The following is a 27,285-nucleotide window of genomic DNA, read 5'->3' as shown; positions in this document are numbered from 1 at the left end:
CCCCGCCCCCCGCGCGGTGTCGGGCGCAGACGGAGCGGAGGCGCCATTTTGCGGTGCTGCGGGAGACGGTTTGGGAGGCTCTAGCGGGAGGGAGGTGGCGGCGATACCGGTAGCAATAACAATAATAGCGGTAGCGGTCGCGGGTACAGTTGCAGCTCGGGACTAGCGTCCCCGTTCGCCCAGCCCCGTGGCCAGGACTCTGCCGACATGAGCGACGTGGAGGAGAACAACTTCGAGGGGAGGGTGAGTGGCCGTCCCTACCCGGGCCGTGCTGAGAGGGGGTGACCGGACCCGGGGAAGGTGGCGGGGGGCGCTCTTCTCCCTCCGGCCCAGTAGGGGTGGGGGTAACGCAGCTTGTTTCTAAAATGGCTTCCAGGCGCCCGAGTTTTGACTGGGCCGTGGGCGACTCGCTTCCCTCTCCTCCCCCTATCTCCTTTTTTCTGTGTGTTTTGGTTGTGTTTTTTTGTTGTTTTTTTTTTTTTTTCTTTTTGCCGTCCCGGCGCTGAGGAACTGGCCCATCGCGGAGCTGAGCTCCGCTGCCTTAACCCTCACCCCGCTTCCTTCTCCCACAACGTCTCCGTCCCCATCCCCCTCCGTCGGGGTGCGGGCCCTGAGCTCTGGTGCTGCGGGTTCGCGTCTACCCTGCTAGCGCAGGTTTTGGCGTTAAGAACAGGGCTTAGAGCGCTGGTGTAGCCCGGTGTTTCATCCCGCTTCGCTCTTTATTTTCTTTTCTTCCCGCCGGTTGTCCGGTTGTCCCGGCCCTCTTGTTGTCTGCCTGTCTCGGCTTCGGGGTGGCTGCCCCTCCCCGTCGTGCCCGCGGGCAGTGCCGGCCTCCCGGTCGTGGCTGGGAGAGCGCGGTCTCGCGCGGTGGAGCCGAGGCCTCCGCCAGCATAAAAGAGGAGGGACCGGGTCCTTTTGTGAGAGGTGCGCTGCCTCTCCTGGCTGCTGGCCTGCAAACTGGATCTTTCTCGGGTCAGGCTTCCTGAAGCCATCGGGGGGTATGGTCTTCGTTGTTAAACCGTTGGAACTCATTGATAACGCGGCTGAAGACTCTTGTCTCAACAAGCTGCTGTGGCTCTGTAACCTGGTTAGGCCTGTTTCTTCTCTCTTCCCTCTGATTGCGGCCGTTTATGTATACGTATGACTGGTTCTTTCCGTTTTCAGTGGAGTTTGTTCTTAGTGATGGTCAAGACAAGCAGGAATTAGAAGCTGCAGGAAACAGGAATGAAATGTGTGCTTTGTCCTCAATTCATCAATATTTCCTTTTTTAGATTTTGCAGAGATTTTTTTTTTTTCTCTCTAAGAGATTCTTTAGAGGAACACCTGAGCATCCTTTTGGTGACTTTCTCTGATGAACCAGGGACAGCAGCTTTGCAGTTTACTAGGTTTACTGCCTGGGGAAACAAGCAATGAAATTTTGGAAGAGCAGTGTCCCATTTTACACTAATGTTGTTACCTTTTGTAGTGTTAGTAAAAAAATCCCTCCCACAAAAAAAAAAACACCACAAACAAAACATTCCTTCGGCTGAGTGTGCCAGTACCTGGCTGTGCAGTGACTGCTGCTGTTTCCTCAGATGAGGTAAACCGAATCTGTTCTTCTGTTGATTGCCTGCATAAAGATGGCTATACAGCTAAGCTCTTTTCAGCTAAATAAACTAATTTCCGAAGGGATAACCACCTAAGTCTGAGGAAGTTGAAACCCAAGTATGCTTTGTTGTTAACTTTTCAAGATTTTTACTTCGGTCTCCCACTTTACAGTAAGATTTATAATTTTAAAAATTATTTTCTTGTCCGTATTCCCACTGCGGTTTATTGTTAGGAGATACTTGTTAGGTTCATCCACAGAACTTCTGTATTAGGTTCCTTGATGGATCTGTTGTTCCATGTTACGAAGCTGATATAGCTGTGTGTTTTCAGTATTTCTGCATGCCTTCTGCGAAATGTAGAAGTAAAATAATGTTTTGAGAGGAGGTGAGGTTTGAGGAATCCAATGTAGGAGTTTCTGTGCCTGCTACTTCTTAGTTGGCTTGTTCTTTTTTTTTTTTTTTTTTTTTTTTTTTGTGGTGGAAAATGTACCTGTTGGAAAGAGCTGCTCACCATGTTGGGTCTTCATTTGGAAAACTTTCATTCTTTCCCTAACACTGGAATTTCTCAAACAGTCTGGCATGTGGCAGTGTCTTGTCTACTGGTATCTTTTTATAACTGACCATAATGGCAGATACTCGATGTGTTTATAGTTCTGTTTCTTTTTTTCTACTAAGGAAGAACGTTTCTAGGCAGTTCTTTTTTTCTTCAGTAATGCTTTTTTGTTGTTGATGCTACTAAAATACTTGAAATAAGAAATTGTATTTCAGGCTATAGCGTTTTATACTTTATTTGCACTGAAAGTGCTCACAGGCAGGAAATTAAGCCTGTGTAACTTTCGGGCTTTAGTGTTTAGTCTGCTGTTCCCAGTGGGATAGAACTCTTGCACACTGAATGTTGTCCTAGTGCTTCAGTTTGCTGTATGCAGGCAAGTCGAACTGAGACAGTGTGGCATAAGTTTTTAATGGGAGAAAACTGCAGAAACTGGAAATAAGTTTGTAAAGGACCTGCTTTCCTAGAAACCGCTACAGAAAATAATTTTGAGTACCCTTTCAGTTCCTCCCCTTGAGTTTAAATACTAAATAGTGTGATGTGCTTTTAAAAAACTGCCAAAGCAGTAAGGGAGTTTTGAGTCCTTTTATATTCTGTCCGTGTAGATGCATTACGTCCCAAAAGCACTTCAGTGAACGTTCTGGCAAATAGTGATGAAACTGATACCAAGGTAAAGGTGCTTATTGATATGTGTGAAGTTTTGTTTTAGAGATTAATTAGAAAGTGTTTTCCTGTTTTGCTACTTTGTGAAGAAAAAATGCTTATATATAAATCAGTAAATTTTTAAAAAAAATTTTCCCACAATATTATCAGAAATTCTACTTTTTTTAAAAAAAACCCTTATAGCAGTATTAAGATACTCTCCATGTATATGCTTTGCCTTAATTCATGATTTTTAAATCATAAACTGAACACGAAATTTAGAATGATTATGGAAATAACTTCAATGAGAATGTGTAATTTGCACTATTTAAAAACTTGCATTTCTAAATAGTTGGGTAAAATCATTGTAATCGCTGTAGATATTTTTATTGAGCTCACTCATTTTTTTTTGACTTTTTAAAGCAAATTTTATTAGTCTGAACATATTGATTAACATTTGCTCTGTTTTTGTATCATTGTGTTTCAACTTCAGCAAGTTCAGTATTAAGAATGTTGCTGGTTGAACAGCAGAAATCATACACCACCCACCCACCCCCCCCCCCCAAGCAAGCACGATGATTTGATGGAAAGAAATAGGCAGAAGAATTAGAAATATAGTGGATGTGCTAGAGCTAAGTTTGTGGACGTTAAGAAGAAAAAAGATTTTAATGCTTCTTACTGGTGATTTGACTTTTGGAAAAGTCATGGGATTTTATTACCATTGAATGTTCTTTGTGAGCATTTTAGGCAAATTAGGCTTTTTTATCTTTTATTGCTGTCAGATGACAAGCAACTCTTACTTGCTTTCATACTCGTCGTTATATTTAATAACACGTTAATTGGATGCACATTTTGTGATGCAACTTTGTTTCCCAGAACAGTGAACAAGTTGGAGTCTGAACAAACCTACACTTCAGAAGCTCCACTTGAAACTTTGATCAGTTGGGTTTTTTTTAGTTTCTGATGTTTGGTTTCTGTAAATGTAAAAATTTAGCAGTTTTATACCAATATTAATATGCTGTTTGTCTAAATAGATAAAGCTTTTTAGCAGAACAAAGATAGAGCTCCAGTTTGGTTGTCTTAATTCTGATGAGATGCCTCTTCATGCTCTGCACAATCTCACAATGATCTTAGTCTAACAAAGCCCTTCAAGAAATACATGGTTTGCCTGTGAGTCATTTTGTTGAAGGAAGTATGCATAGTTCATATGTATGCAAGCAGCTTTTGGATTAGCTTAACTGTGAATGTGTCTTGTATTTGCTTCATGAAGCTTGTACGCAAAATACTTTTTTGCATGTGTCCTAATGTTCGTTACCTAAAGCTGATCACCTTTGAGATCGTTTCTTTGGCCAAAAAAAAGGGGGGGGGAGTCTGTTTAGCTATTGTATTCAACCTCTCCTGTAGTGGCTGTCTGCTCTCTCCGTGGAAAGGAAGGCACGTTGCTTTCTGTACCTTCTGAAATACAGGCATCATGGTCTGCTTATTCTCAGGAGTTTGCATTTGCTCGGAGAGTGCTATGATCACCCTGTGGTTTCTAATGACTAGTGTGGGAAATGAGACTTTCTGGAAGCAGATTTTTTTTTTTATTGAGCTTAGTAAATTCTAGATGATTTTGGACCAGGTCAACTGAGAAGACTGCTCTTTTTGAAAACAAATCCCATTTTCTATGTGATTAGGTGACTACGAAACCTTCTCTGTAGAGGCATATTTTCCAGCTTCAGTGAGAAGATTTTGTAATTTGAAAAAGTTTGTTGCTGAAACTTCCTCTTTTTTTTTTTTTTTCCTTTTAATCAGTATCAGTATTGCTGAGAAATGTATAGTTTGCTGATGTTGGTAACTTTTAAAGATATACATGTCTTCAGGATAGCACAACTTGGGAGTTTCTTTTTATACAGAAACTTATTACACATACTACTGAAATACTTATAGAAGAACAGCTAATTAAGGAATCAGTTTTATTTTTAGTATAGAGTGATAGACCATAGGATGAAGCAAAAAATTATTTCTCCCGTGAGTTTCAGGGAAAGTTGGTAGATACTTGTCAAAAAGTGGTTAAAATGTAATCTTGTTCTTTCTCATAAATGAGATGTAACTAAATTGACAGTTTTATCTGGTGGATGTAGGCTGCTGCTAAATTTCTGTTTCTTTTTGGATTATTTATATTTCTCTGTCCCCTTACAAAGTTGGACTTCATTTAATTTTTGAGTTTGGGCAGGAGATTTTAGCAGGATTTTTGTAAAGTCTGAGCTATCATTTTGCTGGCTTAATGGTATTGCTATGCTACTTGTCCTGTCCTTTTTTTCACCTTGTGTGTGTTTCTTCTTAACAAGGTTAGATGAATTTCAACTGCAATTTCTGTGTGATTTAATGATTTTTTTTTTTTTTCTTCCCTCCCTTTTCCCTTCTCATGCTTTGCTATAGAAAGCCTCATTTAGGCTTATTTAGTTCTTATTTATTGTCTCACTTTAAATTTTTATAGCCTTTTTGTCATACTCCGAATTGATAAGGTGTGAGGTAAGGCGTGACAGGATGGTGTAAAAGAGAACAGTTTTCTTTTTTTTTTTCTTTTTCCTCCCCTCATGGTCTTTATCATAACCCTCTCATGATAGGTGGAAGACTGAAATGATACTTCTTACAGACTTTTGCAATTCTACTTTGCATAAAAGTACTTTGAATGCTTTTAAAATAGTAATTATATCAGAAAGTAGCATCTTTCAAAGGATGCGAGGAAGTAGATCTTTCGAAGGATGTGAGGAAGATAAATGGCAGGTATAACTTGCATCAATTATGTGTTTTGAACAGTTGTACTAGTATGGATGAAGTGCATTGACATGACTGACGTCTTGTTCAGCTGGATCATCTAAAGTTGCTGACAGCTGTTCAATGACTGGGTTTATGTGACCATGAGGGGGGAATGTCCTTTCCATACCACTTCGTTTTGTGTTCTTTCTGGGAAGAGCGAAGGTAGAAAGGATAAAAAATACTTTTCAATGCTCTCTTTAAAAGCTTCTAGCTGTGCATCTTCTTATCCAGTGAATCAGTAACTGAAGCTGCAGTCTTTAGATTTTGTGTTTACCTACAATAATCTCTTTGGCTCTGAGTTCTACTTCTTGGTGAATCGTTAATCTCCTTTCCTGGTACGCACTTGAGGAAGCTGTCATATTGTGAGGAAGCATGCCATTATGATTGAGATTTTTAAATTACTATTATTTTAGCTGAGGTTTTAGTGTGTTTTTTGTTCACGAGTGTTATGCGGGGGTTTTTTATTATTTTAGTTTTGTCCTGGGAAAAGTGTTACTGACAGATAAAGCATTTGTTTTGAAAGGGAAGTCTGATCTGAGAATATTGGCAAGTATTAGGAAGACTGACTCTTCCTACAGGCTGTAGTGACAGCAGATGTACATAGTTTGACATGGTCACAGTGAGTATCTGCCTATAAGTTTATAAGGATGAAAGCAGTGATTAGACAATTGCATAATGAAGCCGAAGGCATTAAAATACATGCTGTTTTGTAAGATAGTTGTGGGATGAGAAGCTGAATTTAAGAGATGCAGTCTTATCTGTGGCCCTTAAATGACTGAGAATCCTTAGAACAGACAGATAAGAAAATGTTGAGGATCCAGAGGAAAATTTTAGGCTTTTCTCTCTTAGGCAGTATGTAATTTCTATGCTAACAATGGAACTAAGATCAGAATGCATAGATTACTTAGACTACTACAGAATTGAGAGATTTTTAATGCTTTGGATAATACGTGTCTATTTTCTCTTATTAAAGATGGTGTACTAAGAAATAGTGTTAATTATTTAATTTTCTCATATTGTAGAATGGATATGAATTGTTTATGCAGAACAATTGGGTTGGTCTGCGATATAGACTAAGATATAGCTTCCTAATTATTTCCTTACAGTAGGAAGTAGAGGAGGAGAATTCTTTAAAACCTCCCTTTGTGACTCCTTGAAACTCTGAATCTCTTAATCCCTGACTGTAGTCTTGCTGATATAAATCTTATTAGGTACTTTTTCAGCATCAGCCTTAAGTCCTTAAACTCTTGCAGATTATTGTGATTCCCTTAGTCTCTCCTTTTGAAGCACTGTAGGAGATATAACTAGGTGATCTATGTTGCATCAGAAGATGAGATGTAATTGCCTGCCAATGACAGACACAATATGCTGCTACCAGGTAATCTCTCTTTAGCTGCAGTTTACATCTACACTTACTTTGTTTGAGGAAGTTTGAAATGTGTAAGAATTTATGCTGTTACCTCTGTTACTCCAGTTTTAAAGTTGTATGTTTGTGAGTGCGGCTCCTAAAGGTTTAAAACAGATATTTCCAAAAGGACTTGACCTATGTGAAATAATGTAACTTTTGCTCTTGGCAACTTAATAGAGGTTTGTTGTCATAACTGATACTATTAGAAACTCTGTGGGTGGTGTCATAAGATGCTTCAGTTGAATATATAAGGACATTAAGCTAATTTTTACATTGTATGGGAGTGATTGGGTCCTTGATATTTTTGGCACCTCCAAAAACTTTTTGATTGAGCAGTATTTGGGGGTTTTTTGTTTATTTTGTTCAAGTTTCCAAAGTTCTTGTTGTTCAAGAATTGATATTTCAAATGTAAAAAAATAGGGACAACACAGTATCCTCATTAAGGAGTGACTGAGGGTGTCTTTATTGAAGGATGTTTCCTAAATCTGAATGATACCACATTAAATGTTTTCCTCTATTGCTGATCACTTACTAGGCAGGCAAGTGGCAATAATTCCCAGAGAAATTGGCAATTGTTGCAGAGGATGAAGTGTAAAGAGAAGAATTAAGGAGGCTATCAAACAATGAAGAGTACAAAAATAGATTAAAAGGCATGTTAGTGATTATAAAAGGAAATGTATTTTTTATAGTGAACAGTGGATTTCAAATGTAAAAATAAAACCACCAAATAACATTTGCTAATAGTTAAGTGCACATTTATCCTTTTATTTTGGTGAAAGTCATGTAGCTAGATCAGCAGATAGCCCGCTTTTTGGTAAGAGTAACCTGTAATGCAGACCTGATTATGGTCCACGAATCACAGCCAAGCTTCAAATTTGTCCTTCACTGACAAGTTTGGTAGGCTTTTTATCCCAATAGGTGACATTCTCCATGTGTCCCTTGCCCCTTTTTTTGAGGTAAAGCAGAAGGGTAGTGTAGCTGTAATATCTGTTGGTAAGGAGTCCTTCGGGTTGTGTTTCTGGTGGATTTATTGTCTTGAAATTAAGGACATCATCCTTTGAAAAGAACTTCAGTGCAAAGTACTGAAGAATTTTAACAGTAAAAGAAAATGCAAATCTGAACGTAGAGTAAGAAATAAATTGAGAAAAACACGTGAGAACAGGCAGGAGGAGAAATGATGCAAATAAACATGAAATGTAACATTATGGGAGGGGAGCTTTCTATGCATTTTTCATTAATAATTTTGCACGGTTTTTTGTGACGTTACATATGTATAGAATATAGTATTCTGTAGGGGTTTTTATAGCTGAGCTCCCTAGAAATGCTGTACCAATATAAGAATGTGGGGAAATCCTAACCTGCTCTTTGTTTGCTTTGTTTTCCTAGTTTTTCTCTTGTGTGTGTTACCATGCAAGAAAAAAACCCTCCTGTCTTGTCTCTTATTGGATTGCTTTGAACTGTACTATTATACTTCTTGTTTTATGTGGATTAAGTTGTATGCAAGGAAAACAGGGTAACAATGAGGACGAAAAAGTAGGAAGAAAAGTAACTTGTTGCATATATCTGTGCATGTATTATACGAGTAAGTATGTGCATAGATAGGTTTTGACTGGAAATCTTTGGCCATTCTGTTCAACTGAGAGTGTCTTAGTAAAAATGTTCAGGAGTAGAAATTGGGATATTTGATACTGAGAAGTACATAGTTACTATTTTAGGGGGAGGTCACAGTTATTGATATCAATACTTTAATATATTTGTGCTAATTAGTTTTTAGTGTATCTGTGTATCTTACAATCTGAAAGGGGAGGAGGGTAGTTTTGAAAATACAGTAAAACACTGAGAACTCAGTAAGCTCATTGTTAGAACGTAGACACTTATACAGTTTTAAAGATTTTTTTTTTTAAAGTTGTTTTATAAAATAGTTTCTTGCACTTTACCTGCTGGCTTTTCAATTTGGTAGATAACATCTGAACTCCAGCAGAGTTTTATAATCCCCACGTGCTTAAATATACTAAATGTTCTTTTTCCATTAAGGTTAATGTTCGTGAAGAAATTGAAGAGTTTTTTCCAAGAATGTGGAAGATAAATCAAGATAAAAGAAGGCTAATGAAAAGTATTAAAGATCAGAAAATTAAAATTGAATGGGGGAAAAAATTGAACAGAAGATTGGTCAGATAGAAGCACTTGAATATTTTTTTAAGGCTATAAGGAATTGTTTGAATTGGGGAAGAATACACGAAGTATGAAAAATGAAAAACTCAATGAAGAATGAAGAAAAGTAGAAAGCAAGAGTGAAGTAGAATTAAAAGAATCTGGAAGAATGAATGGGTCCTAGGTTAAGTAAATGTATGGTTTATGTTCCAGTGTCTGTATGATCAAGTTGTAGATGAATTTGCATGATTACTTAGTTAATAGAGAATTGGTGATCTGGTTCAAGCAGGGACCTATTTGAGGAAAGCATACATTATTAACAGTGGGTTAGCAAAATGAAATTTGTTTTGGAGGGTATTGCCTAACCATTTGTTTTTCAGGAGCAATCAATATAATAGAATTACTGTACTTTAAATGTTAGGAGTTAGGCATTTATACAACCAATACCATTTTTAATACTGTCTTTTTTGTTAGGAGTCTCGCTCCCAGTCAAAATCTCCAGCTGGGAGTCCTGCTCGTGTAAAATCGGAGAGCAGGTCAGGATCTCGCAGTCCGTCGAGGGCTTCCAAACACTCTGAATCGCATTCTAGGTCAAGATCAAAATCAAGGTATGTCTAGGAAGTTAGTCATGTTGATCTAGTGTTACTGCATATGCCTGTTTTGGTACCTAGATGAGATTTCTTCTCCACTTGTAAAATATATAAACCTTCTGTGGTGTTTTAACAGGGTGATATTAATTTGCATGTAAGTTGATTGTTGAAAAAGTTGGAGAAAGATTCCATGAGTAATAAAGCATGGGTATGAGTAGAGAAGGTAATATAAATAGAAATAATGTAGAATTCACAACTAAAATTTGTAGGTTTATCTCTTCCAGAAGAGAGAGAAGGGATTGCATCTCAATTCTGTAAAAGCTTCTGTCTCTTTCCACCAAAATCTTTTGGTGGGGAACTCTTGTGTGGACTTCTCCTTTAGGAAAAAAAGAAAAATCAAGTGAGAACTGCAGCAGAGATAGACAAAAGGAGTAAGCTCTGTAACTGTTAAGAAATGCTGGAAGATGCTACTTGGGGAAGTTCTTGACATTCTTTCATTAGAGGCTTTAAAAAAAAAAAATCTGAAAACTACGGCTTAAATGGAGTGTGAATAGCTTCTTGATTTATGGGAGTTTTAAGATTTAAATTAATTTTTTGATGCTGCATATGTCCTTCTGTCCCTTACACCAACTCTGTATGTGCAGAGGCAAAGTTATATAGTTCTCAGTTCTGAGAGAGCTTGCTCAGAACAGAGGAGGAATGTATTGTCTTTTTTCCTCTAAATATGTCATAAATGTTACCTGGCTTACACTACCAATCTTCTCTCTTTCCTTGTACCATCATATTGGTGAAAATGGGGAGAGCTACTGAATCCTTTTTCCACCAATGAGAGAGAAACCAGAAAACAGCATTTGTAGCTCTGGAGGGGGAAGAGAAATTGCATAGTGTTATGTTGTTGTGCCTTACCAGTTCTTGGGAGAGATCAGTAATCTATCTTCCCTATTCATACACTTCATACCAGGGCAGCCAAAAAAAGAGTTACTGTGCTCTGAATTCCCAAAGTTCAGCCTAATGTTATAGCTTCTCTTCTTGTAGTGTTTAGCCAGATTAACTAACTACTTGTTGTTAGGATATAATGCCTGGATGGGATGAGGTCTCTTTCAAACTGAGCTTATTATTGGCTACATGTCTGCAAAGAAATGCTTGAGGAGTTAAGCAGTTTCGGGTTTTGTCTTTGCCTTTAATAATTTTCAAGTCCAGGTGGACTTCATTTGTAGATTCTGCAGCACTGTAGTGCTGGTAGATCTTTCCAGCCAAGAGAGTATTTTAGTTTGGTGTATGTTTTCTGTATCATTGTGCAAGTGTTAGTTACATATGCAGCCAAGCTGATACAAGTTTAAACTTTGAATTTCCCCAAAACTACTGTGAATATAATCCTGGTTGTTTGCCAGAACTGCTCTTGCAAAGATAAAAATGGTGCTGCCGATTACGTTGTTAGAGATCCATGCAAAGTAGAAGAAACTACTTTATTTGTAGAGAGCCTTTTAAAAAATACGTATTTTTCTTTAGGAAATGTAAGGCTTACAATTCAATAATTATGTGCATATGACCTAACTAAAAGCTTTCTCTTTGTTGAAGATCCAGGTCCAGAAGACACTCGCACAGACGTTACACTCGTTCCAGATCCCATTCCCATTCTCATTCCCATAGGAGACGTTCTCGAAGCAGATCGTACACGCCAGAATACCGTCGTCGAAGGAGCCGTAGTCATTCTCCAATGTCAAACAGGAGAAGGCACACTGGCAGCAGAGTATGTCATGCCCATCAAGGCTGAGTACCAACAAACCAGTTGCTGCTCACAGCAGTGTAGTCCATGTTACCTGCAGGCTGAATCTGACTTGCGGTCTTGTCACCGGAGGATATGGGAATTTGGGGTTGGGGAGCAATCTCTGTCCTTACATCTGGGCCCTTATTTCTTGGGTCTGCCACTGACAGGGCAGTTGTAGAAAGAAATTACTTGAAAACTATGCTGTTGCACGTCAGTGTGTGCAGAGAGGCTGACATCTGCTTTTGTCAGCTCTAGAAATTGAAGCCTTCTGATTGCTTCTTTGTTATAGTTCCAAGTATATCTACCCTTCACAAAAACGAGGCATTTTCTGTGCATGTTTGCAACCTGACAGTATTGATAAGATTGACTAGAGGAGCCAAAGTAGTAAATTCTCAAGTGTTTTATTTGCTTATACAGCATATTATGTTGAAGGTTGCTTGTGATTTTATACCTCTGAGTATAAATTTGCTTTAACTTGAAGAAATAAACCCATGTGTTATTAGCTAATGTGTAAGTCTTAACGGACCAGAAAAATTTACAGTTATGAAAAGGATCAGTCAGCCTCTCAAAATGTAAAGGAGAAATACCTCTGTATGGACAGGAGGAAGTAGATGTACACCAGCCATTACCACCAGCAATTAAGCACCATGCGGCTGCTGGTTCACTTCTCCACCCTTCCCGTGGGATGGGGAGGAGAATCGGAAAAAACCCACCAACTTGTGGGTTGAGATAAGAATAGGTTTAATAACTAAAATATAATAATAATAGTAAAGAAATATAACAGAGTGAAATACAACCCAAGAAAAGACAAGTGATGCACAATGCGGTTGCTCACCACCCACTGACTGATGTCAGAGCAGTGGTCTGCCCCTCCCTGACAACTCCCCCCGGTTTATATACTGAACGTGACATCCTGTGGTATGGAACATCCCTTGGCCTGGTTCAGGACAGCTGGCCTGGCCGTGCTCCCTCTCAGTTTCTTGTGCACTTGCTTGCTGTTGGAGCATGGGAGACTGAAAAATCCTTAACTTTGGATAAGCACTACTAAGCAACAACTAAAACATTAGTGTGTAATCAACATTATTCCCACACTGGATCCAGAATGCAGCACGGTACCAGCTACTAGGAAGAAAACTAACTGTCCCAGCTGAAACCAGGGCACCTTTATAATCTGTTTCAGTGCTTTAACTTCTGGTTCCACATCACTTCAGTCTGCCTCTTCCTTGGTGAGGGCCATTACATTTTTCCAGTACTTTCAGTTTTAATCTGGTTTAGTTTCTCTGAATTTTTTACTAATCGTGTCAAAAAGAGTATAGTTTTTTTGCAGGCTTACCTTGGTGAAGCAGCTCACTAGGACCAGGTAATACCAATGTGAGGGAGAAGACAAGAGTGTGTGGAAAAGGGCGAGACCTACAGCAGTGCTAGTGTACAGTGGCTTAAGCTGTTGTGAAGCAACATTCATAGTTACTTTGTGGATTGTTGCCAGTGTGTAATCATGATGTAGTAAATACGTATCTAGTGTCTTGAAGAGTTGGTAGGAATAACTGAACTTCAAAAGGGTTAGCAGACTTCCTGGTGAAAGATGAATGAATCCACTTTACTACTTGAGAAAATACTAGAATATTTTTGCTCTGTGAAGAAGTCTTTTTGCCTTGGAAATTACTCTATAAAACACAAAACTTGTTTTCACAGAGAATTTCACATTAATTCTAAGGAGTAGTTCTAGTAGCGTCAAAACGAAATTCAAATCAACCAGGAAAATTGGTAGCAATTTTGCTACTTCTGACCTTGTAGAGAGAGCTTGCATACTGTGGTGATGAGAGGCAGTACAAAGACCCAGTATAAAAGCTGGGTTTTAGTCCTCCAGTGGTGATCTAACTGTCACTTGGCACTTAAGGTGTAGAGACTGATTCTCAGTACTATTTTACCACAGAAAAGGTAATAGGGTTTAAGGGTAAGGGGATGTAAAAAAAGGACAATACTGAGAGGTATTGTGTGGAGAGACTTGTCCAAACAATGATTCAAAAGACTTGAGACATTTCATTAGACCCACCAGAGTTTCAGCAATAAGAGTATAGCTGTTAATGCACTGAATTATCAGAAAGACTGAAATACGAAGTAAAAAAGAAACCTAAACCTGTATAATTAAAACTTCTAAATGACACTGCCAGTTGCTAGTTTCTGCTCTGCTCTTCAGCTGTAATAAGGAACTATAGAAGATTCATGTCTTAAAGATCAAACTTCTGTTTTAACAAAATGAAAGAAGCTTCAAATATCTAAGTAGTTTGACCATCTTATTTTCACAGTGGGTTCCTGAACATAAGCTCTGAAAAGAACATGACAAAAGATCTGAACCTGTTCATTCTTTGAGCAGCTCTGAGGCATAAATTACTGTGCATCAGCGATTTTGATGAAACTGAAACACAAATTTTGACTGTGTCAACTTCCAGTTACTATTTTAGCAGAAACATGAAATCCCTATGCCTGTTGCTGCCATTTTAAATTGCTGCTTCTAGTATAACAGATGGCAGAAGCTTAGGTGAAAAAATGTTAATTTTGATCAAAATAATTCTTACAGTGGAGTTGGCATTAGATGAACTCTGGCATGTAGAGAAACTTTGAACCTAAAAGAAAAGTTGTGCATTGTACAATTTCATATTTAACTTCCTTTAGTTGAAGTAAATATATTAAGTAGATCTGTATCTTGTATCATGTTAAAGAATTGAGAGTCTTGCTCCAGAAAAGCATGCATGCTTTTGGATTACAGTTTCACAGAACTGGCCTTCAACACTTGATACTATCTAGATGAAAAAAAGCAGGTGATTTTCATCCAGTTTACAAGTGGAAAGAGATAAACTTTCAAATGGAAATACCAACTTTCACTGTAGTTGGATAGGAAAGGGGGGGGGGGGGGAAGGTTTTGGTAGAAGCTAAATTATAGTTCAGGAGCTCAAATGCATTTAGTGTGTGCAGCTGGAGACAGTGTGCACTCTTGAGTACCAGTGGGGACCATGCAGAAAGGCTGAAGGTGGGAGTTCAGGCTGGCAGACCTGTTCTTAGCGCAATGTCTGCAGCTTGCTGGTGATTTGAGTGTCAAATACTAATAAAATAGGTACCTGTTACTCTGTGGCTTTTCTGTAATCAGTATGTTTAATTTTTATCAATGTGAATTTTTCACCAATGTGAGTAGTTAGTTCATCTTTGTCTTTTTTCTTAAATAAAAATCATGACAGCCACTTTTTGAAAAGATCTTAAAATTGGAATGGTAACTGTTGAAGTGTTAAGCTTTTAATAAGCTATGTTTAGTTCATATTAAAAATTGTAAATAATTGAGAAATTTTGATATGAGAATGTGTAGCTTGCTTTTTATAAACTTAATTGGAGTTGAATGTTTGTCTTACCAGGCTAATCCAGATCCTAATACATGTCTTGGAGTGTTTGGTCTCAGTTTGTATACTACTGAGAGAGATTTACGTGAAGTCTTCTCCCGTTATGGACCCTTAACTGGTGTCAATGTGGTTTATGATCAACGGACTGGACGATCAAGAGGATTTGCATTTGTTTATTTTGAGAGAATTGATGATTCTAAAGAGGTAAATTTATGCTTTACTGCTACTTAACAGGTGTGCTTTTTATGCATTGTCTTCATGAATATATCTCTAAAAAAAACCCCACCCCATGTTTTTGAGTGTATATTGACTGGCAGGCTCTCACAGTGAAATTAAAAAATTTTGTTCAGACAACATGACATATCTAAACAGATGAAGCATTTCAGTTCAGTGTTGAGAGGTTTGGGCAAATTTTGAGCATGAGCTCTCTGTATTGAATCATTAATGAGTATTGTGCTTTGATTTTAGTCTGTTCTGTCAAAATGAAAATAAATCTTCAGACAGGTGTAGAAGCCTAGTAATTCTGAAATATTTTGGAAATGAACTTTTCAGAGTAGTTTTCTATATCAAAATTCTGCAGATTCTCTTTGCTTACCATTTTCTTCTATAAAAGCATGTCATCATGCATTTGAAAAACTGGGGTTTGTCTTGTGCCTTGGTCAGTAGCTTTGCTGGTTACATGAATAGCTGTTTACAGGCTGTACTGAGTTGTTAGTATATATATATGAACAGCAGCCTGTATGGTTCACCACATTAAGCAGTAGTTTTTTTTAAACTGTGTAAGGATACTGTTAGCTTTACTACATTTACTGACATCTAGATAAAATTGCTCTTAAAGGTAAAGACATCCTTTTTTAGGAAAAAGAGTGTTCTTTCTTTAAGCCTTCACTGTGAGATTATCTCTTTGGGGTAAACTGAGTCACAGACTTCAAGTATCTTGTTCACAGATTAATAGTCTTGGGCAGGTGTTTGAGGTATGCAATTTATGTTTGATAAGTATATTCATGTGCTTGGATATGAATCTTCTCAGCATTGAAGGGAGGGAGAGTGACAGCTGTAGAACCTACTATCAGTAGCTGAAAGATGGAAACTGATGCTAGTTGATTTTCACTTTTAAAAAAACCAAACCACCAACCAAAAAAACCCTCTTTTGTGGATGACTTGATTGAACTGGATTTGGTTCTATCTTGGACTCATTTCTGATGTGATCTGAAAGAGTCAGTTTATGGGAAGAGTTAAGTTTGTAGATGTGTATATGTGTGGTTGTTGCAGGTTATGGGGGTAAGTAAAAAGATACAAAACTTCCTTTAGTGTCCCCTTCTGTATTTTCCCACTATCACTTAGGTTGAGAAATAAGTTAATGGGGTGGATAGCTGTATATCCATATTCGGTGGCCTGCTCTCTTCTAACTTTTATTCTGAATTTAGTGGATTTTGAAAATGCAACTGTTTTGTAGAACATTTAATATCCAAAATACTTGCATACTACTTCTTGTCACATTCATACGCTAGCCTTGTCTGTTTTATAACTTCATATATCCTTAGAAGTAGGGTTTTTTACTAGTTGCCATGGGCAATAGTCATGCATGATGCCATACCTTTCTTAAAATGTTCTGTGTAAATAGCATGAAGTAATTTGTTCAGTATAAAGCTGTTTTGACTGATACTACAAAGGTGGAATGCAAAGAATAAAAAAAATGGGATATTACTTAGTCAGAAATAAATATAAAACACCTTAAGCAGAAACTGAAATAACTAGGAATGTAAACAAACCCTTTTTTTTCTCCCCAGTGGGCTAGTATATGAAGAGGGGGAAAGAATGCAAATCTCCCAACACTTGGAATTTACATAACTGAAATACTTTGTCATAAAGGACAGGAGAAACTTGTTTATTTGACTTATTTCATGGGCCTTGAGGGCAGATTTGAAAATGGCATTAAATAGCGGCTAGTCTAGAAAAAGGGTGTGTAGCGTAGGTGTGAAACTGGTACACCCTGTCAGGGAACACTGAAGGAGATGAAGTAATTCTCTGTGTGGAAGATAGATCGCATCTGAAAAGTTGAGTATACCTAACAGCAGTGACACTTGAAATTTTTGTTCCGAGTAAATACCTTTCCTCTTAAAGCCCCAAATAAAAACCCCAAAGCTCCAACACCCTAAGCATCCAAGTAAAGAGAATATAAAACTCTAGGTGAGATGTTGAACTAAATTCCAGCCCTTTTAAAGTACTCATAGGTGGATTAAATAACTGTAGAATTCTGCAGGAAAACAAAGATTTCCCATCATCTTCACGATTGTCCTTCTAAGAGAGGTAACACAGGGAAGCCTCTCAGCTGACATGCTCTCAAACAATGTGAATATTAAAACTTGACACCAAGTGAGTTGTGAGTAGTTGTATTTAAGCTTTCATAAATTGGGTTAAGCTGGGTCAGTATCAATATTGTGTGGATTCTGTTGCAGCTGAAATCCTTCAGTATCTTCATCAGCACTGGTTACCATTCTTAAAAATTGGGTCAGTTTTTGAGCTAGTTAAAGTGTTGCTATGTGTCAAGATTCTGAAACCAAGCAGTGCAGTGTTTCTAGTTCCATATGGTGGTAAAGACATCTTGAACTATCAACTAACTTGATGTTGTGGAAGTCCATAGACAATGTAAAATAGCATTTCTTAAAGGTGATACTTTACAGTGTGTCCTAAAAATATCAACAGGGCATCAGTAGATTTTATTTTTGCTTATGGTCTTCTGGCCTTTCAGAACTTCAGATTGATTATGACACTGTAGAACCCCTGTCATTAGGTGTTTATGATCATTTTGGTTATAAAGAAGAACAGAGATTTAGCTTTTGATAACTACTAGGTAGAGCAGCTGTCAGCATCACAGTAGCTTCAGTCATTCCACCTTAACAGGACTGGAAAAGAACTGTTGGATTCATGTATCCATTCTAAAGGAGATTTCTCACAGAATCTCTTCTCTGTTTGAAACTCCACTGAGATTGAGATGAAACTTTGTGGTCTGACAGAAGGTTCCTTTTCCATCAAATGTCTTTTATTGCAATGATCTAGTGTTTGTAAGGTAGCATGTGACTAGATTGTTACATTCTGACCCATATTGAAGATGCTTGCAGACACTGTCTTTAGTTGGAGACATGATAGAAGGCAATAAATGTTGAGGATTGATGGTTGGTTGTCCAGAAAACCTGTTATTTTGCTGTGCTAATCTTCTTTTTGGTGTACTTGTTCAAGGCCTATTTGTAAAGCTTATGTTATTTACCTTTTTCTAGAAGGGATATTCTCACTGGTGTAGTGGTTTTCATTTTTTGTGAAGTTATGTTTTCTTAATACCAAATATTACTCAGAAAAGGGGGTTTTGTTTTACTTTTTTGCCTTGTGTGGCAGTGTCTTATGTTGGCCATTCTGTGGTCCTCAGAACCACATGTGCAACGTTAGGCAAAGGGCAAGAACTGTGAAGCTCTGCTGAAGACATGTTTCTCAAGATTGGCATTGTTTCTTACATAGTTCTTAGTATTGGTAACTCTGGCACTGAGCCAGTGTTGTAATATTGCAGTTTTGCAATATTCTTGCTAAATTATAGAGGATATTCACCTGCCCATCACATTAGGATTTTCCTGTGTTTGGAGGAACACAAAATTTCATGTACTAGGATGAGGGGAAAAAGAAAGTGGAGGGGGGGTTGACTGTTTCAGGGTTAACAATAAATTGAGAGGATTATGAGTAAAAAGTACTGGCTGTTCTAGGGACGATTCTTACTACAGTTACCAGGGATTTCATATACCACTATCCAGCTTTTCGGTAACTCAGAATATGAAGTATTAGTTGTTTAAACCGAGGCTACTCTGAATATATTGTGTCTGTAGCAGGAACTCATTTGAGGAGATTAGCTACAGCAGCAGTTGGCAATACAGACTTTTCCATTTTCTAATGCTGGTTATATGCTCTTTACAGTTTTGACCATCTTTCAGAAAAGTTTTCTGAAGTAGTGTTCATTAGCAATCAAGACAAACTTTATACAAACTGAACTATTAACGTAATTCACTTGCCAAAGACTGGAATAATAACAGGATTTATAATTTTAATTTGCAAGACATTTATTCTGTGGTGCAAGCAGACCAGTTCAGAAGCATCATTATTGACCAAAGCTTCTCCCATAGCTTGTTGAAGAAATGCTTTAACCATTGCTTGTGGTATCAGAAGGCATCCTTGATATACCAGAAAAGAACACAAGAAGGTCTCAGATGCTTGGAATTAAAAGTTAGACTTCTGGAGACTGCAATACCATGAAATTCTAATACTTGCAGAAACATACCCAGTTACTCATTCTGGTTCTCTAAAATCCTGTATTTCTCAACTCTGAAACTCCTTTAAAGTATGCTTTAAAGAGAATCCATTTAATCAATAGATGTTTAAGATCATAAAATTATATATTAAAAATTATAATTGACAGTATTCTAAAATTTTTTAAAAACAAAACCTCAGACTGCAGTATAAATTAACACTTGTTCAAAGGTGAAATGGACACTTGAATTCAACTTGGCAGACTGCAGTAAGTGCTAAAAGCGGGGTTTCTTGATTTCCTTTTTCATCCCATCTTTTTTTTTCAGAATGTCCTTTCAGATGTCCTTGTAAAATCCAGACTTGAACTAGTGATACCAGTGTAGTGGGGGGAGAAAAACTAATCTATTTTGTCTGTTCTGTACCTGTGATACACAGTGGAGATGACGTTTTCATGGTGTTAAGGTAGAAATCAAACATTAAGGTTTTCATGGTGTTTCAGGTAAAAAACAAACAAACATCTAAAAAATGCAGTGAGCAAAACCAGACAGTGTCTTACATAGTTCTTTTGAAATAATGAAATAAGTTTTCAAAATGAGTCCCAACATAAATTGCTCGTGCGACTATTCAAGTGTATTCAGTTTGCATGTCATTTAACTTTGTAGTGATGTCACATTACTGAAATAATTCAAAGCAGTTAGACACAGTTGTAACGAAGGCTTGATGATCTCTTGTATAATACAAATGGTATCTTGAACTCCGTAGCATAATTGTAAAGTGACTGTGACATCAGCTCTGCCGAGTCAAGTTCTCTCCCTCCTTTCTCCCTGCTTCCTCGCTGCACCCTTCCCTCAGTGACCACAGCACAGGTTGCAGAAATTTCCCACATTGTTTCTTTGTCCAAGCTGTTCTTTGTGGCATCATCCAGACTGAAAGAATACTTAATTACTCTCAATGAATTCTTGATTGCTTAACTAATACCAGTCACCTGTGTAAGTTTGTGTATATAAATAAAAGTTTGGTGTTTCCAAACTTGTTTGACTAAATGCTAATACCTGTAGAAAACACCACATACTGTAATAAATACCAAATGAAGTTGAGATCTCTTAAATTTAACGCTTTCTTTCAAACCGTTTTGAGCCACTGGATGCTGTCATCCTGTAGTTTGGGAACTGCTCATTTTGTCAAAGTAACACCTTACAGATAGTAATTTGAAGGAGGTTTGTTATTATGGATAGTCTGCTGTAGGTTTAAAACTACAATGCAAGATGGAATAACTGTGGCATTCCCAATCCTCATTCTCTGTTTTCTGACTGCAAACATACAGATGTGTCTTCTGGCCTACAGTCATTTTTTCCTTAGAATTTGTGAAAACTAGTAGTACATGTTTATAGGAATCTTGTTTGTTTGCTTGCTTACTATCATATTGCAAAAGCCATGCAAGTCTTATTTGGAATAAAATCCAGAAATAAAAATGGACTGTTGTCAGTTAAAGGCTCCTAAGAGGGTATTGTGTGTCTTAAACCCCATATAATTTGATTTTTCTCGTCAAAATGTGTCATTTGATGGTCTGGAAGATACACTTCTATCTCTTAAACAGTATTTGATAATGTCTTCTGCATTGTTAGAGTGAATGTGCAGTTTTTTTCCCTTTGACATTTGAATCGTCTTAAGACAGAATTCATGCATACCCAAACCTAGCGAGAAATGCAAACTGAAATGTGGTTTGTGTATGACATGCTAGCCAGTCTAATAAAATGGCAAAATCTGAAATTTGATTATAAACTATATTTTAACTTGAAGACAGAAAAATGTCAGTAATTAGAATCACAAATATGTCTTTACGGCCTTTGTACAAAATAAATACTGTTGTATCGTTTGTCTGAAACCAGATTTGGTCATATTGAAGCAGTTATCTAATAATGTCAGCTTAAGTACTTTGTTTCAAAGACTTGACATGCACATTAAGAATGATGCAGAGATTTTGAAAACATCTTTGGGAGGAATTTCCCATTGCTAATGACTGAATGTGAGTGATACAGACTATCAGTTATTGTTGGGGTCATAACGGCTTATTGTAGATTTTGACTTTTCTGCCTTCAGGGGATGTAGTCAGGACAGTAAAAGGCTTTATTATGTTTGTGTATCTATTAAAGATTTTTATTATTTTAAATTTTTTAGTTGGCAGTTATTGTTAACAGCTGTTGAAAGCTAAGAAAATTTTAAGTTTTTATATTGCATAGGTCACTAGACAGTGTGACCAAGGTTAATGCAGACAGGTAACTATGAAATAATCTCCATCCGCTGAAATGTAACACTTTTCTTGGTACTTCCAAAACAATCAAGTCTCAAAATTAACTCTTCATCGGTCTTGCTGGTATGTCGCTCTTCTCTATGCTGCTCCCTGTGTCAAAGAACTCTTCCCCTTAAAGGCGTGTTTGTTCTTCTAAGACACATGTGCCAGATGTTCTGGATTTGAAATGGCTTCTTGTCATCTAAGCTTATTACTCTGCAGGTTGTTTTTTGGAAATAAAAATGCCATGAAGCAGAAAATTCCTTACCTTTCAAGATAATTTGCGTTTCCAGAAGGTTGCTTTTAGTCATGAAGCTAATTTTTCAGCCATATATTTGCAGCCTTGTTTTTAGGTTCGTGTACATTTTAGACTGTGCACATTCCTAGGATGTGTGCACAGGTTTATTTTTATTTAGATCATCCTTGTGGAACAGGATTTTTTTTTAAAAAAAAAAAAGTCTCAAGGCTGGGAAACCAAAGATAAGGATCTTGTTTTAGTCACAAAACATACTTTAGTATATGTTGAAAGACTTCAAATGCTCTTTGGCTCTGCCTTGCAGTCAGATAAATGTAATTGTTATATTTTTGTACGGGAACAGAGCTCACTAGGTGGCGATATAGTATAGATATAAACAGCATTATTAAAACACAACCTAAGTGTAGTTAAATGGGTTAGCTATGATTCAGTCACTTCCAGTTTGGGGACATCACAGTGAAAATCATGTGGGTGTCAAGTTTTTGTTTCCTCCTCTATAACTGGTATGTTAATTCAGTAAGGTTCTTGTTAGAGAGCTGCAAAAAGTTATATTTCTGGATAGTTGTTTGTTTCATTATTAAAAAAATAAAAGCTTTGTTTAAAGGCACCTTTATGTTTTAAGGTTGTGTATTATTTCTCACAGTTAAATAATACCTAAGTGGTTGTGTTCTTTAACTCAAGATTGCAACAATGTCCATTCTCTACACATGAAAAATAAAAATAATATATAGTGGGCTAAGTGCTGTGCTTAATGTCATGAATTAAGTGGTGTGTAGAGTATTTCAGAGATCCTAGAGCAACTGATGAAAGGATTATAAAAAAAAAAAGGCGTTGCAAATTTTAATAGCTTTTAAGTCCAGCATTAACTGTTTGTTAAATTCTTTATGGTTGTGGGTTTGGTTTCTGGGTTTGCTTGGGTTTTTTTAAGTTAATGTTGCATGAATATAATTCTTAGGAGTACAGTGTGCTCCTTTGAAAAACTATTTTCCTGATTTTGAGTTTGTGAAAGGCCATTGTATTGATTCTCAAAGACTAGACAAGCAGGGGCTAGAACACCCAGCGAGTGTGTTTAGGGGCTGCAAGCGGGTCTGAAGGCACAAGCTTCTCAAAGCGCAGACCCTTATGTGTATCGCTGTAGCTGAGCTGCTATTGTGAGAGTGAGTGGGGAGGAAGGTTGTAATTAGGTATCCATGTAGGCTGAACCCGCCATTTTACTAAGCTCTGCTGGAGTAGGTCCTTGTAAGGGAGATGGCAGGAGGCTGGGAGAGCATGAAATGGCAGCCGACTAGCAGTAATCCGGCCATATGCACCCTACAGGAAGCCACTGTTTTGCACAGCTTTTGAATCCGCCCGTCCCCTCTGGGTCAGACAGCAGTGGGAAAGATGCAGTTTTCAGAAAAAGCTGTTTTGACTTTCAGTTTACCTTTCTGATGGGTGGAAGACAAAGTCTAGGGAGAGTAACTATGTTAGTGGTTAGCACCGTGCTCTCTTACGGAGGGATTGCGTGTCACGTTACTCCAGCACCCCAGTGCAGCCCTGTAACGCTGCCGGCAAACGGGCCAGGGGACAGAGATGAGCCATTCGCCACAGTGGGGCACTAGTAACCAGTCTAAATAAAACAAGTTCAGGGCTTGTTTTTTCTGATGGAAAATAAAGTATTCTTTGCATAGCCTTCCATAGGTACCAGTAGGTTGCAGGTTTGACGTCCCTGTTCCTTGTCTCTCCTGCAGGCAATGGAGCATGCAAACGGTATGGAGCTGGATGGCAGGAGGATTCGTGTGGATTACTCGATCACCAAGAGAGCACATACACCCACCCCAGGCATCTACATGGGCAGGCCAACACAGTAAGGAGTTCACTCATTTCTTGTAATGGGACTAGAATGGATTTAAACTGAATGCTTGGAGTCTGATGGAAGAAATAAAGCTACAGATACTTTTTTTAAAACTTGAGTTACACCAATTATATTTTATCACAGTAATATAAAGAATGTGTTACTGTGACCCACGTATACTATTAAATCCCACTGTAGTTTATTGCATCTTTCTAAAAAAATACTGAAGGAGGAGTTTTAAAAAAATACATATCCAACGTAGTCAGTTAATGTACCCTTAGCTTACAGAAATGCTAAGGTGCCTGTTTGCCTTTGATTTTGATGCAAATTAGGCTCAAATCCCTCCCGGGTTTTCTGGGGGTTTTTTGAAGGTGTTTTTCTTTAAATGTTTCATTGTTAGATTGTTTCATGGCATAGTCTTAAGTGTCTGATTTACAAGAACACTTAAAAAAAGCTTTTAAATAATTTAAATCAAGATGAAGAGTGGGTATCTAAAGTAGGTTGGGTTTTTTTTTTGCTTTTCCCCTAATAGCAGTGGAGGAGGTGGTGGCGGTGGAGCAGGTCGTCGCCGTGACTCATATTATGATAGAGGGTATGACAGAGGATATGACAGATATGAAGAATATGACTACAGATACAGGTACCTAATTTTTATCTTATTTCTGTAGGAACGGTGGATTTATTGGAAAAACTGGAAAGTTAGGTGACAAAAAAGGTTACTCGGCAAAGAATATCGGTTTACATGCTTGCTGCGTCTTAGAACCTCATTACTTTAGGTTTGGTGGGATTAAAGTCATAATCATCAGTGTTTATGTAATTTGGTTATCCAGAAACAGTTGGGCAAGGGGTTAATTTTGCTACCTGAAGGAGGTAAAAGCATGTGTCCTACACATCTAGTGGACAGATAGAAGGGAGCTCATTTTTCCATGCTGTATATAGAACCAGGGACAGCTGATACAGTGCTGTTTAAAAAGGGGTTATTTGTAGATGGGATGTTTAATGCTTGACATTTCATAACTATCTCAGTGTTTTGAAAGTTATCTCGTTTCAGAGAATGTTCAACAAGAATTGTAGGCATCTGGGAAAGCACTTCATGTGTTTGCAAGGCTAGTGGAAGTTTATGAAATTCTTTGTCTGGGAATATCTTACACTTTTAAACACATCAAATAGAGAAATATAAAAGCATTTGTTAAATAACTGTAAGCCACAGCCAAATAAAGCTGAAATCATTCATGCAGGCCAAGTCTTTCAGAGCTAAGGAAATGGTTCTGTTCTGTAGAAGTGATGTGAATAAGGCTTCTTTCATAATGGATGTTGTAGAGTTTCTCTTTTAATTTCCTTTAAAGGAGACGATCACCATCGCCTTATTATAGTCGATACCGATCACGATCAAGATCCCGGTCCTATAGTCCAAGTAAGTAAATACAAGTGAATAAATAGAATCTGGCTGGCTTAAACCTTGTTGTTACTAGTATTAATCAATCAATGGAAATTCTGAACGTGAAAGCAAAATGTTGGGCATATTAAAGCTGAGATGATATGTGTACAGTTAGTTTATAGTAATTGTGCCTTTTTTTTTTTCCCCCAGGGCGCTACTGAAGAGGGGGGAAGAGTTACAGTTGAGGACGCGATTTTTAAATACAAAGTTCAGACCTTAGCTTCCCTACTGCTCTCCCTCCCATCCTCCCTTCCTTGTCCTCCATCCAGGTTGTCTACAAATCTTTGGTTCATTTAGAATATACATATTTTCAGTTGAAGTATTCCTGTTTTTCATCCCTTCTTATTGTAATACTCTTAAATATTGTAATTGTTGTAGTTTTTGTGTAGTAAAACATCTTAAGCAAAATGAAATGGAGAACCCAAAGTGCTTGATACATTTTGGATGTCATTCCTATTTTGTTTTTAAAACAATTGGACTCCTGACTAATCAGAAGAAAGCATCGATATTTTTAAAGCTTGCATGTCATATGTAGTATACACTCAGATACTTTAATATAAATCTGCATTTCCAAGTAACTCGTTAATCTTTCTGTTAAAATGTTTACCTGTTACTTTGATAAACAAGTAATGACTTTGAGCCTTTTCTGTAATGACAAATTTACTTAGATAGTCATGAACCAGAGGGTTGGGTTGGTTGTTTTATGTTTTTTGGTTTGTTTTTTTTGTCAAGTAGGTGCTTTGAGTGTAGACTATTTGAGCTAGAGCAGAATTTGGTATTTGACTGGGAGAACAGATCCTTGTACACTCAAAGTTAAGGCTGTGTTTTATAGGTAAAGTTTCTGGATTGCTACACAGTGGATAACATTTGAAGTTAAAACTGTAAAAATCCTGGGGTTTTTTATTGTACTTTGAATATTTCCCCTTAATCGGTGCAAGAGAAAAAATATTTATTGAACATAGCAATTAGTCACATAATTTGCTGTTGATTTAACACAAAAAAAAACCCCCAACAAAACCCGCTAACTTTTTGGTATTACAATAATTATTAAGCAAGTTTTGTTTCCAGTTGTTTTTGGAGTTTTGAAAGTATGGATGGAAAAAACTACAACTACTTGTAAACTTTTTTTCCCCTCAATAAAAGTTAATTCCACTGAGATATTGAGTTCTTGTCTTTTGTTCTGCATTTTGTGTCACCCTGGAATACAGGTTAAACAAGACTTGATATTGTGGTATGGCTAATAAAGTCAGCATTTATCTGTCTTCTGGAGCCGTGTCTTCCCTGAGAATCAGCATGTGGTTCTGTGGGATGGCTAAGCAGAGCGGGTAGTCCAGCTTTCTCTTTTGCCATCTTTGGCACTTGCTGGAGTCATGGTGAGATGGTTTAAGGGAAGAAACACTGTTGACTTTGTTTAGATTTCTGGCAAGTTTTGCCCTCTGAAATAACTTGCCATGCGGCTGGTTGAACATCAATGTTGGCACAACAAAAGTAATAGGACTACAAAACCCTCGCAGCAAAATTATTTAATCCTGATTGTCAGGGAATGCCACCAGAAGAGTTTGTCGTCATTTTAGGAGGGTGAGTGTATGAAATGTAATTTTAACTGTTTCTGAATGTCAGTGCCAGGATCTATTAACAGGTAATCAAAAGAAAAGCTAACACACATCCAACTATTTTAAAAGCTTGTCACCAATTTCTCCTGGTACATTGTAACGAGTTCTAATATACTGGTTATTGCTCAGTACTTTTTATCCATTATGTTTTACCCATACATTGCAGTTGAAAACTTAATAAAGTGAAAAATAATCTGGAACACCAAAGTAACATTCCAACTCAGATGATTTTATTGGTGTTTGTTGGTGATCCAGACAAATGTCCTCTGTAAACCAAAGTCCAGAATCTCAACATGGAGAACTGTCATCATTTTTAATTTTGGTTTTGTTTTTTCAAAACTAAGGAGAGTAGTGTGCAGAAATAGGCAGCTGGGGAAGCTGCTGCAGGGCTGGTTGGGGGAGCATTTAGGCTCAGGAAGCAAGAGAGAAGTGGCTACTTCTTGCCCGGGTATGGTATTTGTGGCCTGTAATCATCGAGGGTTCAAAGTTGTATTAGCTAGGGAACAGTTCAACAGATCGGTTGCTTGGAAGCGAAAGCAAGCAAGGAGTGTCTCAGCCCTTAGCTTGGAAATTGTTTCTTCCAACAGCTACACCTAAACATGTCAATCCTATTTGTCACACGTCCTTATGACTTTGTAAGTGGCAACAGCATTGTATTACCTGGTGTGTTCTGTGCTT

General features: G+C 37.7%; 1 protein-coding gene across 1 annotated transcript; it reads left to right on the top strand.

Moving 5' to 3' along the window:
* The first annotated feature begins 24 nt into the window (after positions 1 to 24).
* On the top strand, positions 25 to 26,150 carry TRA2A (transformer 2 alpha homolog). The gene is made up of 8 exons (XM_074900416.1): positions 25 to 243; positions 9,614 to 9,747; positions 11,308 to 11,479; positions 14,902 to 15,090; positions 23,453 to 23,568; positions 24,089 to 24,196; positions 24,903 to 24,970; positions 25,145 to 26,150. Exons 1-8 carry the CDS (start codon positions 208 to 210, stop codon positions 25,153 to 25,155), a joined length of 834 nt encoding a protein of 277 aa, XP_074756517.1. The 5' UTR covers positions 25 to 207; the 3' UTR covers positions 25,156 to 26,150.
* Positions 26,151 to 27,285: the final 1,135 nt, after the last annotated feature.

This window comes from Athene noctua, chromosome 2, assembly GCF_965140245.1.
Source record: "Athene noctua chromosome 2, bAthNoc1.hap1.1, whole genome shotgun sequence".
NCBI lineage: Eukaryota > Metazoa > Chordata > Aves > Strigiformes > Strigidae > Athene > Athene noctua.
This window is presented reverse-complemented; position numbering and strand designations above follow the sequence as displayed.